The 13,156-nt window shown below is 43.6% G+C and overlaps 2 protein-coding genes across 2 annotated transcripts in view; one reads left to right on the forward strand and one right to left on the reverse strand.

Moving 5' to 3' along the window:
* Nucleotides 1-13,156, forward strand: part of LOC310756445 (uncharacterized protein) — a 37,494-nt gene that overhangs the window by 20,002 nt on the left and 4,336 nt on the right. The window contains exons 9-15 of the mRNA XM_083600543.1: nucleotides 550-732; nucleotides 2,151-2,406; nucleotides 4,193-4,512; nucleotides 7,115-7,294; nucleotides 7,710-7,953; nucleotides 10,518-10,837; nucleotides 12,622-12,801. Coding sequence (XP_083456669.1) covers nucleotides 550-732; nucleotides 2,151-2,406; nucleotides 4,193-4,512; nucleotides 7,115-7,294; nucleotides 7,710-7,953; nucleotides 10,518-10,837; nucleotides 12,622-12,801 — 1,683 coding nt within the window. The remainder of the gene's footprint in view (nucleotides 1-549; nucleotides 733-2,150; nucleotides 2,407-4,192; nucleotides 4,513-7,114; nucleotides 7,295-7,709; nucleotides 7,954-10,517; nucleotides 10,838-12,621; nucleotides 12,802-13,156) is intronic.
* LOC310756805 (vomeronasal type-2 receptor 26-like) overlaps nucleotides 9,045-13,156 on the reverse strand; it is a 112,667-nt gene continuing 108,555 nt past the window's right edge. Inside the window, exon 5 of the mRNA XM_083601599.1 lies at nucleotides 9,045-9,054. The gene's annotated coding sequence lies outside the window, so the exon portion shown is untranslated. The remainder of the gene's footprint in view (nucleotides 9,055-13,156) is intronic.

Consider the following 13,156-nt stretch of genomic DNA (forward strand, 5'->3'; position numbering starts at 1 on the left):
TGTTCTGGCTTCTGAGATTCAGAATATTTTTTTTCTTGTTTTCCTCCTCCAAAAACTAGGTGCGTCTTGTGGTCTGGTGCGTCTTATAGAGCGAAAAATACGGTACTTTTTACTTCTAATACTTTCCCCTGCGTTCTATTTCCATTGACTGTGCTTGTTCGACTCCTGCTTAGACTTTTATCTATCTTCCCAGTTAATCAAGTAATCTTCTTTTATCCATCCATATAAATCATTAATCTTAGTTTTAAATCATATTTCCTCCAATGCAACATTCACCACGTCTTTATGCATTCGCAACATTATAATAATTCTAATTACAGTGGAACCTCGGTTGTTGAACGTAATCCGTTCCGGAAGACCGTTTGACTTCCGAAACCTTCGACAACCAAGGTGTTATGCAGTCCTCTAAACCAAACAAACCTTGATCTCATCCATATTCCTCATCCCAGTATCTTACCTTTCTGTTCTCTGCTGGAATCTGTAAACGGTTGATTTGGCTTGTTCACTGATTTGATGTTCCACTCATGCTGGATTCTCTCTCAATTTCAGTGGTGGATGTGTGGGAGACGGACAATGAAAGCAATTCCACAAATGGGGAGCCGCCGTTCAGAAGGCCCTGTCACTGGGCAGCGCCAGCCGGGCAGCAGCAGCCAGAAGCAGCCCCACCAGCAAGACCTCCCTTACCAACTGTAGGCTCTGAGATCAGTGATACCCAGAGAGTCGCTCCTTTGGGTACTTGTGTCCCAAAATACTTGTTTGTTTTATTTAAGAATCTACAGACCGAATAAAATGCCGACATGGCAAAACTGATAGGAAAGCTCAGGAACAAAACCTTCAATAAAGAAAGGGGAACGCTGTAAGCAGATGAAAACATTAGCAGGATTTTGATAACACTTGTAATGTAGCAAATATCATGGACAATATGGAGAAGTATAAAATATGGATTATGAAATAATATGCAGTAGAAAAGGTTGACAGGGTGTTGAACTAGAAAACCCTCGGATCCTTTCCATCTCCACAATTCTATGGTTCCACATTGAAATTGAAATACTTTATTGTCACTTGTACAATATGTATACAGTGAGATTACAGGAGCACCCCCCACTCAGCTCTCTTAGTCTTAATTCCCCTCGTTTACTTACGCACACCCACCAAACCCGAAAGTCCGTTGCCCTGTTGTTATCTTTTCATTCAGCAGCCTAACAGCTCACAGATAGAAGCTGTTCTTTACCCTGTTGGTGCGACTGATCATGCTTCTATATCTTTTGCCCGAGGGCATGGGATCAAGAAAGTGCCGGCCAGGGTGTGAATCATCCCTGAGAATTTTCCTCACTGTCCTGAGGCAACGTTCTACCGCTATTTCATCCACTGGATTCACGGGACAGCCCATAATATCTCGTGCTGTATTCACCACCCTCTGTAGGCACTTCCTATCAGTTGATGTCAAACCAGCGTACCACACCGTGATGCAGTATGAAGGGACACTTTCTGTTGTTGACCGGTAGAAGGAGATCATCAGATGTTGATTGACATTGTTCTTTCACAATATTCTGAGGAGATGGAGTCTCTGTTGTTATCTCTATGATAATCATAAGAGTAATCTATCATTGAAATTCTGCTCAATGATGATCCAAAGCAGATTCCAATATATAGTTAGCAGAGTAAAAACTTGCAGGATTCCAAAAAATTATATTTCACCCAGCAGAGCTTTACTGCTACTGAAGGCAAACAAGCATAATGGTCACAAATCCAGTACATTTAGGATTGACCCTGTCCACAATAAACCCAGTTGCAGCAGAATTAACTTAAACTTACAATAACTTCTTATAAAACTAAACCTTAACACTAAGCATACTTAGCGTTCCACACCAGAAGGAAAAGAGAGAGAACGAGAAAATGTACAACCCAGGTTCTTTCTGGCCTTATCATTATAGCCAGCGTGACCTTTTCTGAAAGCAATAACAGACCCAGTTTAAGCCAGCTTCTCTGAAGGCATAACCCAAACATCATGGAGTTTCTTTCACACAGAGAACCTTCCAGAACCCTCTTGTATGAATTAGAATAGAAAAGATCTCTACACATCAGATCACTGCTTTCTGCATCGAGAAATACAAACTGACATGATCTTCACGTGTTCTCTTTTATTTCAGGAGGGGATGTCTGGGAGACAGACAACGAAACCAAAGCACACCCAGTGTTTGGGGAAGGCAATAAGTGTCCCGACACAGAGGACGACGCCCGGAATCAGGATGGAATGAAGAAGCAGGAGGGAAGTAAAAACAGTGAGCGGAGTCACGAGCCCCTTTCTTGCCCGGACGGCAACTTATGTGAAATTGCGGCGCAGTTACGAGCCCAAAGCAACCTTCGGAGGGATGGAAGGAAAGAGTGCCCTGCATGTGGGAAAAGGTTTGCTTGTAAATCAGCACGTTGATACCCATACGGAAAACCTCTGACAGGGAGCCAACGAAGAGAACAGGCCATTTGCAGATTAGAGAACAAACGACACACAGAGACTTCTGAAGGTTGTTTCTGTCTAGATCAGCGGTTCTCAACCTGTGGGAACCCTGATGTTGTTGGACTACAACTCCCATCATCCCTGAGCTCTGGCCTTGTTAGCTAGGGATGATGGGAGTTGTAGTCCAACAACATCTGGGGACCCACAGGTTGAGAACTGCTGGTCTAGATGAAGAGGTTGGCTTGTAACTCCCCCTTCACTTGCTCCCTGTGTCAGTCCCCTCCTTCTGTCTACGGCGAGCTCCAAGGGACCCTCTCAGTTAGGGTTGCCATATGTCCTCTTTTTCCAGGACATGTCCTCTTTTTCTCATCTGGTTGCCATATGTCCTCTTTTTCCAGGATTAAAATTTCTGTCTGGGCGGATTTTTAAAAATTTGGCAAAATGTCGGGGGGGGGGGAGTTGTTTGGTTTTTTTGTAACTCAAGAAAAATTGTCTAGTGCATCAGGCTCAGATCTAAGGCCGCTGGCTAAGCTAATTTGCAGCAGAGAATCACAACAGAGCAACACCTTAAACTAACTATATCCTGTATAAATCCCTTCTTTTGTGGCTGAACTGAAAGGATGCTGGCTCAGCTATAAGATCTTTGAGAAGGAGTCTGGGAGGGCAGGAGTTCACATCCCCCTGCCCTTAAGGAGAGTCCATAAAGGTAAAGGGACCCCTGACCATTAGGTCCAGTCGTGGCCGAGTCTGGGGTTGCGGCACTAATCTCGCTTTATTGGCCGAGGGAGCCGGCGAACAGCTTCCGGGTCATGTGGCCAGCATGACTAAGCCGCTTCTGGTGAACCAGAGCAGCTCACGGAAACGCCGTTTACCTTCCCACCAGAATGGTACCTATTAATCTACTTGCACTTTGATGTGCTTTCGAACTGCTAGGTTGGCAGGAGCTGGGACTGAGCAATGGGAGGTTTTCATACTGCATTTTCATACAAAATATTCCAGCTTTGATCCAGACAGTGGTCAGAAAGCTGCCCCTTGACTGATAAGATAGTAAAAAGGTAAAGGTCCAGTCGTGGCTGACTCTGGGGTTGCAGCGCTCATCTCGCTTTATTGGCCAAGGGAGCCGGCGTACAGCTTCCGGGTCATGTGGCCAGCATGACTAAGCCGCTTCTGGTGAACCAGAGCAGCGCACGGAAACGCCGTTTACCTTCCCACCAGAATGGTACCTATTAATCTACTTGCACTTTGACGTGCTTTCGAACTGCTAGGTTGGCAGGAGCAGGGACCGGGCAACGGGAGCTCACCCCGTCGCGGGGATTCGAACCCCCGACCTTCTGATTGACAAGTCCTAGGCTCTGTGGTTTAATCCACAGCGCCACCCGCAAGAGTCCATATGTACATGTTAAACAGCTTAAATAATTGTTCTGTGCACACTGTGCACAATTGGCTTCCTGCATCCAATCAGAAGCTGCGCTTTGGTTTTCGAACGTTTTGGAAGTCAGACTTCCAGAACGGATTCCGTTCAACTTCCAATGTACAACTGTATATATTATGTGGTTTTATATTTTGAATTTGTTCTTTGAACCGCCCTGAGACCTCCAGGTTTTGGGCGGTATATAAATTCAGTTAACAACAGCCAGCTGGACTCCTCAAACCAGCTAGTTTTGTTAGGGAGAGAGAGAGAGAGCTTCTCCCGCTGCCTTGCTGTATACAATGCCTCACTCTTGCATGTTGCCGTAGGTGGACCAGAGATGAGACCCAAAAGATGCTCTCCATAATCGCTCAGAGCGCCGGCACCAAGGTGTTTATGAGCAGTAGCACGGCTACCAACGAGAAGTACTGGAAGTCCTTGCAGGACAGCATGCATGCCCTGGGATACTCGAGATCCACCTGCCAGCTCCGTGCAAAGTGGAAGCGCCTGAAGATCGACTTTTTCAATCGGGGAATCAAGGCAGCATGTGGACAAATTCGAGTCAAGCATCCTCCTGCCTTCTACAAGGAATTAACTGCGATCTGGATCGCAGCAGGGAAGCCGCCTTTCGGGGAACGCAGAAAGCCTGGTAGGTTTTTTTTTAAGGAAAATCCTTACTATTTGCGGGATATTCTATTTCTGGGTGTGGTTTTCCCCCCATATTTCTCTCTTTTTTATTATATTTTTATTGATTTTTACATATAATTTCCAAAAATCATATAACATATTTTCTTATACAATGTTTCCATCAACCACATCTGAAGATTTTTCAATCTTTATCACTTAATCTACATTTCATTAATTTTCTTACTACTTTTAATAATCCTTAACTAATAATTCTCTTCATAATCTTCTCTGCAATATTTCGCATAGTCCTCCTTACAGAAATTCTTGCAGTCCTCCTAGCGTAATCTGTTTATTACAATTGCTTTTCAAATAGTTCAAGTATTTACTCCAGTCCTCTGAGAATCTCTGGTCCTGCATGTTTCGAATCCTTCCTGTCATCTTGTCTAATTCTGCATAGTTCATTAATTTTGTCTGCCATTCTTCTTTCGTTGGTAGTTTTTCTTGTTTCCATTTCTGTGCCAATAATACCCTTGTTGCCGTTGTTGCATATAAAAACAATTTACTATCCTGTCTGTTAATATCCTCCCCTACAATGCCAAGTAAAAAGGCTTCTGGTTTTTTTATAAATGTATATTTCAACATCTTTTTCATCTCATTATATATCATTTCCCAGAAGCTTTTCACATTCTTACATTCCCACCACGTGTGATAAAAAGATCCTTCTTTTTCTTTACATTTCCAACATTTATTACTTGTTTTGTACATTTTAGCTAATTTCACTGGTGTAATATACCATCTGTACATCATTTTCATCACATTTTCTTTCAAGGCATTGCATGCTGTAAATTTTAATCCTTCTTTCCACAGTTTTTCCCAGTCTTTTAACTGTACGTTATACACAAAATCCTTGTCCCAATGTAGTTTTTTCCCATATTTCTCATTCCAGCATTCCGCCTTTCCCCCCGCAAGCCTATAAGCTCCTACAAGATTACAGAACTTTAGTTGTGGTTCATGTATTGCAGGGGGTTCTGCATTTCTGCATTTTAAAGAAACAAAGTATTTGAAAACTGAAAGTAATCTCCTTTGTTGGATACATTTTAAAAATGGATACAAATAGAAATTGTGTCCCCTAGAGGGAGCCTGTCAGTTTGTTGTTGCAGCTTACTTGGAGACCTTACAGCTGCGAGATTGGGATCATGGGACCAGCCGTCTGACCTTGAACAGAAATGTGTTGGAAGGAAGGTTTGGTGTCTGCCCTTGGCATGACAAATGCTTTGCTGGAGCAGCTGCATGAGAAAATGAACTTGATGAATGAAAAGTTGGACTTGATGAATGCTGTAGCCAGTGAATATGATTTAACAGGAAATAAGGATAAAGAAGCTATACAGCGACCAATTCAGGAATCTGGTTTGACAGGGCAAGTCCAAGGGCAGATGAGGAAGGAAGAGGCTGCGATTACACCTCAAACAACACAAATGGAGAGACCCAAAGTCCTGCAGGAGCAAAAGCCACTACATTGGAAGATTGAACTTGGAGAGTGTCTGGAAGTTTTTGGAGTCAAGGAAGCTCTTAACTCTAGTGGGACTATGAAACAGGTGGACAACTATCTTTTGGATAACTATTTTTTGGATTACAAAGATGATGACGGGGAGTGGGACTGAGGGGAATGGGCTAGTCTGAGGAAGGAAAATGGAAAAAGGAAAATCCTCCGGAGACCCACTCCCCAAGGAGAAAAAGGAGAAACTACGAAAGAAATCAACAAAAGACAAAGAAGTGCGTAAGCACAAACAAGAACAAGAAAATCTGCAGAAGGGGCCTAGAAGAGACTTAAGGGCCTCGGACATAAGATCACCAGATTGATGGACTGGATGTAATGGTCAGAAAGGACTGACATAACCCGAGACCAGGAAGAAGGGACGTTGGATAAAAATTAGAGATATCAAGAATTTTTATTTTATTTTTATTTTTTTGAATTAGTGCAACATTAATGAAATATCAGGGAACATGCTGGAAAGGAACTAAATTGGCTTTAGTAAAAAAGATTTAAGGAGTTATGTATGAATATGGTTTAAATTTTGAAATTTTAAGGTTTTTAAGATAAGGTTAAAGAAATTAAGGTAAATTGAATAACAGAATATATTAAAAGATGGAAAAGATAATGTTGAATTAATAAATAAGATAGATTGTTAAGATAAATTATTTAAATTAAAATTGAGAAATATGGGAAGAATTTGCTGGAATAATGAATTAAATTAGAATACAAAAAGGGAGGTGTGAGGAGGTTCAAGAAATAAGCAAATGAAAAGATGTAATTTGAGATTTGTATTTTTCTTCTTTTTTGGTTTTTTCTTTTTATTTTATTTTTTTGCTGTATTTTTCTTTTTTTTCTTTTTTCATACTTATGTATTCATGAAACTTTGAATAAATATCATTTATTAAAAAAAAGATAGCAAAGGAGATGTAGAAAACCATCACCTGCTCCATGCGAAGATCTATCTATACCAGGTATGGGGAAGCTTTAGCTCAACAAGAGCACTTTCCCCAGTTTCCAGAAAGCAGTATTCAGAAAGCCTTAAGGCCTCCAACCGTGTTTCCACTCATTTCGGTTTCTCTCTCAATTTCAGTGGTTGATGTGTGCGAGACGGACAATGAAAGCAATTCCACAAATGGGGAGCTACCTCCAGTAAGGCCCTGCGACAGGCCAGCGACCACTAAGCAGCAGCCCAAAGAGGCACCAGCCACCAGGCTTCCCCTGCAGATCGTGGGACCCGAGGTGGTTGATACCAGCAGAGTCGCTCCTTTAGGTACGCCAGTCCCAAGCCATATTTATTTATGCATTTTGCTTAAATGTTTGCAGGCTCCACTTTCGTGTAAAATGCCATCCGGCGGAATGCAATCTAAAAAGACAGTTCTGTGGTAACAAGAATAAAAGCATCAAACACATCAGTAGAAGTGGTAGCCTGCAATTATTCTGGAATTCCCACTGTTCTCTTCTTACATTTCCTACTCTCTTTTTTTGGTCTTTCATGGAATAACAAACTGGTTTGTTGTTGTTGTTGTTGTTGTAAATTTTTATTGAATTTTCAAAAGTTTAACCTATGTACTTCCATACATTGTTAAACCAATGTTTACATTGTGACGTTGCTTTGATATGCCCTATAGGAAGCGGTAGATAAATAGATAATCGCAGCAGACACGTTTGCCTCCTCTCTCTTTCAGGAGGGGATGTTTGGGAGACGGACAACGAATGCCAAGCCCATCCGGTGTACGAGGACTGCGCTAGCTGTCCACACACAGAAGAGGACGACTGGGATCAAGATGAAACGAAGAAGCGGGAGGGAACCAGAAGCAACGAGAGTTCTGCTCATGTGTGTGGCAACTTCTCTGGAATCGCAGGCCGCTCGCAAGACCAAACACCGCAAAACCCGGAAGAAGGGGAAGAGTGCCCTGCCTGCTGGAAAAGGTGATTTGCAAGTACAACTGGTTGATATCTATACAGGAACACAGCCAAGGGGAAGGGGAAAATGTGTCTGGAGTGTGGAAAGAGCTTTGGGTCAAGGCAACCCACTTTCTTCTAGGGACGCGCAAGGAATCTGTTTCCGAAAGGCTCTTACAGAAATTTTGGGGTTAGGATGTACTTGAGCATTTTCACCTCTCAGATAAAGCTGCTCATTGTTGGACAGGGGGTGGGGTTTACGAAACAATAATAATCGAGGAAGCATAGGCAAAAAAAATCCCCTCCATATTTAATAAATACACCCAAGACTAAAAAAAATGAATGTCCCCCTTTGCAGTGCGTGCACAAATCCGCCTGTGTTTCTGCATGTGGGATCCTATTGTCTGCATGACCCTCCTCTGCAATTCCATTTAGGAACTGCTTTGCATGAAGTACAGTGGTACCTCGGGTTAAGTACTTAATTCATTCCGGAGGTCCGTTCTTAACCTGAAACTGTTCTTAACCTGAAGCACCACTTCAGCTAATGGGGCCTCCTGCTGCTGCCACACCACCGCCGCACAATTTCTGTTCTCATCCTGAAGCAAAGTTCATAGAATCATAGAATCATAGAGTTGGAAGAGACCACAAGGGCCATCGAGTCCAACCCCGAGTCCAACAAGTTCTTAACCTGAAGCACTATTTCTGGGTTAGCGGAGTCTGTAACCTGAAGCGTATGTAACCTGAGGTACCGCTGTATCTCAAAGGTAATTTCACAATGAAGGAACGTCAATATTAGCCCAGCGCTCTCACAAACACCCATTCACCCCCTTCATACCCTACGCTATGCAAGTCTTGGGATGAACAAATGCATTTTTAACACAGGTCGCTCTCATAACTGTTGGTTGATCTTGGTACTGCGCACACCAGGGTGGGGGCCAGATATGTGGCCCTCCAGCTGTTGGACTGCGACTCCAAGTATTATGGAACTTATTGGCCATGGCAGGTGAGACTGAGGAGAACTGTAGTCCAACCTCAGTGGGAGGGAAATAGGTTAGCCATCCCTGCTCAACACTGACTGGCTGTAGCTCTCCAAAGTTTGAGAATGGGTGCCACCCTGTGTGGGATGCCCTCCCATCGGATGTCAAGGAGATAAAGGACTACACAACTTTTAGAAGGCATATGAAGGCAGCCCTGTACAGGGAGTTTTTTTTAATGTTTAGTGTTTTATTGTGTTTATTACGGCTGGGGCAACCCAGCCAGATGGGCAGGATATAAACAATACATATTAATAACAATCATCATCATCATCATCATTCATTATGGGTTTCCCCAGCCACTCTGGGTGGCTCCCAACAGAATATTAAAAACACGATAAAACATCAAACATTAAAAACTTCCCTAAACAGGGCTGCCTTCAGATGTCTTCTAAAAGTTAGATAGTTGTTTATTTCCTTGGCATCTGATGGGAGGGCGTTCCACAGGGTGGGCATATTAGTATTAGTATTATTTGAAGTAGGGTCTCTCCCAGCCCTATTTAGTGAGGAGGGATATAGGTCAACAACAACAACAACTACCCCACACATCTGGCCAGCAAAATAATAATAATAAAATGTCAAACATTCCTGATAGAGGGCTGACTTCAGATGTCCTCTAAAAGTTGTTGTTGATGAGGAGGAGGAGGAGGAGGAGGAGAAGAAGAAGAAGAAGATGACAACGTTACAGTTATCATTTATATAGCATATACTGTGTTGGTTTCTGAGGGGAAAGCAAAAGCATTATGTTGGAAGACAAAGGGTAGATAAAGTACTCTTCACACAGCACATAACCTGTGGAACAGAAGAGGATTAGACAAATTCATGAAAGAGAAGGCTCTTAATGGCTGCTAGGCATGGTGACTCAACTCTGCCTCTGAATCACAGTTTCTGGAAACCACAGGAGGACAGAGTGTTGTTATGTCAAATGCTACCTATGGGATTCCCAAAGCTATTTGGATGACCACTGGGAAACCAAAATGCTGAGCCAGGTGGGCCATTGGCCTGTCCAGCAGGCTCTTCTTATGTTCTTACGTTAACCAGACGAACTCCCCAAACCCAACTACCGTATTTTTCGCTCTATAAGACGCACCAGACCATAAGACGCACCTAGTTTTTGGAGGAGGGAAACAAGAAAAAAACCATTCTGAATCCCAGAAGCCTCTGGGATAGCCGCGCAAAGCCTCTTCAGGGCAGCGGGAGGAAGGCTCCCCGAAGAGCCGTGCTCCCTTTAAAGAGCACGCAGAGTGTGTGTGTGGCTCTTGGGGGCTTTTCCCCGAGGGTTGAGAAGGGCAGCCCATCAGTCCCTTCCCCCACCTCCCGGAAAAGCCCCCAAGAGCCGCACGCATGCTCCACGCGGCTCTTTAAAGGGAGCGCTGAGCAGAGCCTCCCGCCTGCATTCGCTCCATAAGACGCACACACATTTCCCCTTACTTTTTAGGAGGGGGAAAGTGCATCTTATAGAGCGAAAAATACGGTCGTTTTGCTAGAGGGAGAGAGAAGTCATCTTGATTTATAGTGCCAATGCACTTCTTTGACTCTTGCATGTTGTCGTCCTAGATGGACCGGAGACGAAACCCAAAAGATGCTCTCTATAATCGCCCGTAGCCCCGGCATCAAGGCCTTTATGAGCAGCAGCACGGCTGTGGACGAGAAGCACTGGAAAGCCCTGCAGGATGAAATGCTCTCTCTGGGATTCTCCAGATCCAGCTGCCAGCTCCGCGACAAGTGGAAGCGCCTGAAGATCAACTTTTTCAGTCAGGGCATGGAGGCGGCCTGTGGACAGGTCAGAGTCAAGAACCCTCCTCCCTTCTACAAGGAAGTGACTTCGATTTGGATTGCAGCTGGGAAACCACCTTTCAGGGAGCACAGAAAGCCCGGTATGTTTTAAAAGAAACCTTCTGATTTGCAGGGTCTTCTGATTTTTTTCAGATTTATCACTCCAGTATCTTTTAAAAAAAATAAAAAATAATTAATCTATGTAAAGCAGAGCTTTGAACTAGACTGCTGTCCAGCAGGATGTAGATAACAAAGCTTAACATCCAGTGATAAATGATATAAAGTTTGATACAAACATTAGATACTATTTAATAGTATACTATTAAATAAAGAATTAAAAACAATGCAAATTTTTTAATTGAGAAATATAAAATAATTATATTAAATTGGTAAAAAACACACAATGTAAGGTGTTAATAATTTTAAAATTAAGGCAAAGTCCTGTGCCAACAAGATTGAGTCCCATCAAGCTGCTTTGAATCACATCGGGGGGGGGGAGGTGGGATATAAATAAATAATGACAAATGACAATAGATTTCGCACTTTTGGAATTCCCGGTAGGATCCTGTTGATCAGGTTCTGAGTTCAGAGCTGCAAGATTCAAGTTCAGCTCCTATATGAGTCCTCCTTTCTGAAAACAAGCCATGGGAAGTACCAGCTAAAAAAATGGCTTTGGAGATTCAATTGGTTGTGGTTATAAAAGGGCTTTCTCAGTGATGGCCTCAGCTTTTTGGATTGCTTTCTCTAAGGAGAGGCAGGCAGGTCCCAGCCCTGCAGGTGCAAATTAGCGGGGGACAGGTCTCCTGAATCTTAAGGGTTGTGTAGAAAGTGCAGATTTTCTCACCCTTTTTTTGACAAGTTGCTGTTGTTTAGTCGTTCAGCCGTGTCCGACTCTTTGCGACCACCTGGACCAGAACACACCAGGCACTCCTGTCCTCCACTGCCTCCCGCAGTTTGGTCAAACTCATGTTTGTAGCTTCGAGAACACTGTCCAACCATCTCGTCCTCTGCCGTCCCCTTCTCCTTGGGCCCTCCATCTTTCCCAACATCAGGGTCTTTTCCAGGGAGACTTCTCTTCTCATGAGGTGGCCAAAGTATTGGAGCCTCAGCTTCACGATCTGTCCTTCCAGTGAGCACTCAGGGCTGATTTCCTTAAGAATGGATACGTTTGATCTTCTTGCAGTCCATGGGACTCTCAAGAGTCTCCTCCAGCACCATAATTCAAAAGTGTAAATTCTTCGGCAATCAGCCTTCTTTATGGTCCAGCTCTCAGTTCCATACTTCACTACTGGGAAAACCATAGCTACGGACTTTTGTTGGCAAGGTGATGTCTCTGGTTTTTACCTCTGTCGGCAAGGTGATGTCTCTGCTTTTTACCTTGTGGGGTATAAAGTATTATTATTATTACTATAAATAAGTAGGACCTGCCAAAAATACTACTTCCCTGCCCCTCACCACCCTACTCCCTATAGCCACTGCTGCCTCAGACTGAGGGAAGAGTAGGGCAACCCCAGGCATTCACTTGCTTGCACCACAGCAGCTGCCTAAATTATGGGCTGCAAGGTGGAGGCTTCATTCCAGTATCTTGACTTTGCTGGGCTGAGTGCATAAAGCTAGGGGAGGCTGCTGCAAGGCACTTTTTATGAATTGGCTCTTCAAAATAGACCCGCCTCCGGCAACCTGGTGGCTTTCCATGTAGTGCTTTTTTCTGGGGTGGGGGAAAGGGTGCGGGCACTCAACATGAGGTACTCACCACAGGCGGGGGGCACAGTCTCTCCCCCTCTCCCCAAAAGCTTTGAGGTTAGCCACCCCTGCTCTGTACTGATTGGACAGTCCCTTCCGCTTCCCCCTCTGCCACTCACGTCGGTTTCTCTCTCCGTTTCAGTGGTGGATGCATCAGAGACCGACAACGAGAGCAATTCCACAAATGGGGAGCCACCACCGATAAGGCCCTGCCACAAGCCAGCAGCAGCCGGGCAGCAGCTGGAAGGGGCACTGCCAACTGGGCCTCCCTTGCCGGTCGTAGGGCCCAAGGTGGTCGATACTGGCGGAGTTGCTCCTTTAGGTACTCGGGAGCTGAGCCATTTATTTATTTACATATTTTTTTTTAAAAAAATGTTTTTTATTTTAATAATCTTTATTGGTTTAGATTAAAAACATATATACATAACAACATTTAGTACAAAAGCAGAAAAAAGGAAAGAGAAGAAAGAAAAGGGACAAAGAGATATAAAGCATTATACACTTCCTCTACGTAAATACAATAATATATTAACACTTAAATTCATACAAATTCAAACTCACAAAAAGAACAGAAAAGGTTTCTATATATTTCTGTATATTTAAAATGTTTCATAGACTGCATTTTCATACAAAATATTCCAGCTTTGATCTGGACAGTGGTCAGAAAGCAGCCCCTT

Source organism: Podarcis filfolensis (genome assembly GCF_964270895.1).
Source record: "Podarcis filfolensis genome assembly, chromosome: 2".
In the NCBI taxonomy this organism is placed as follows: Eukaryota; Metazoa; Chordata; class Lepidosauria; order Squamata; family Lacertidae; genus Podarcis; species Podarcis filfolensis.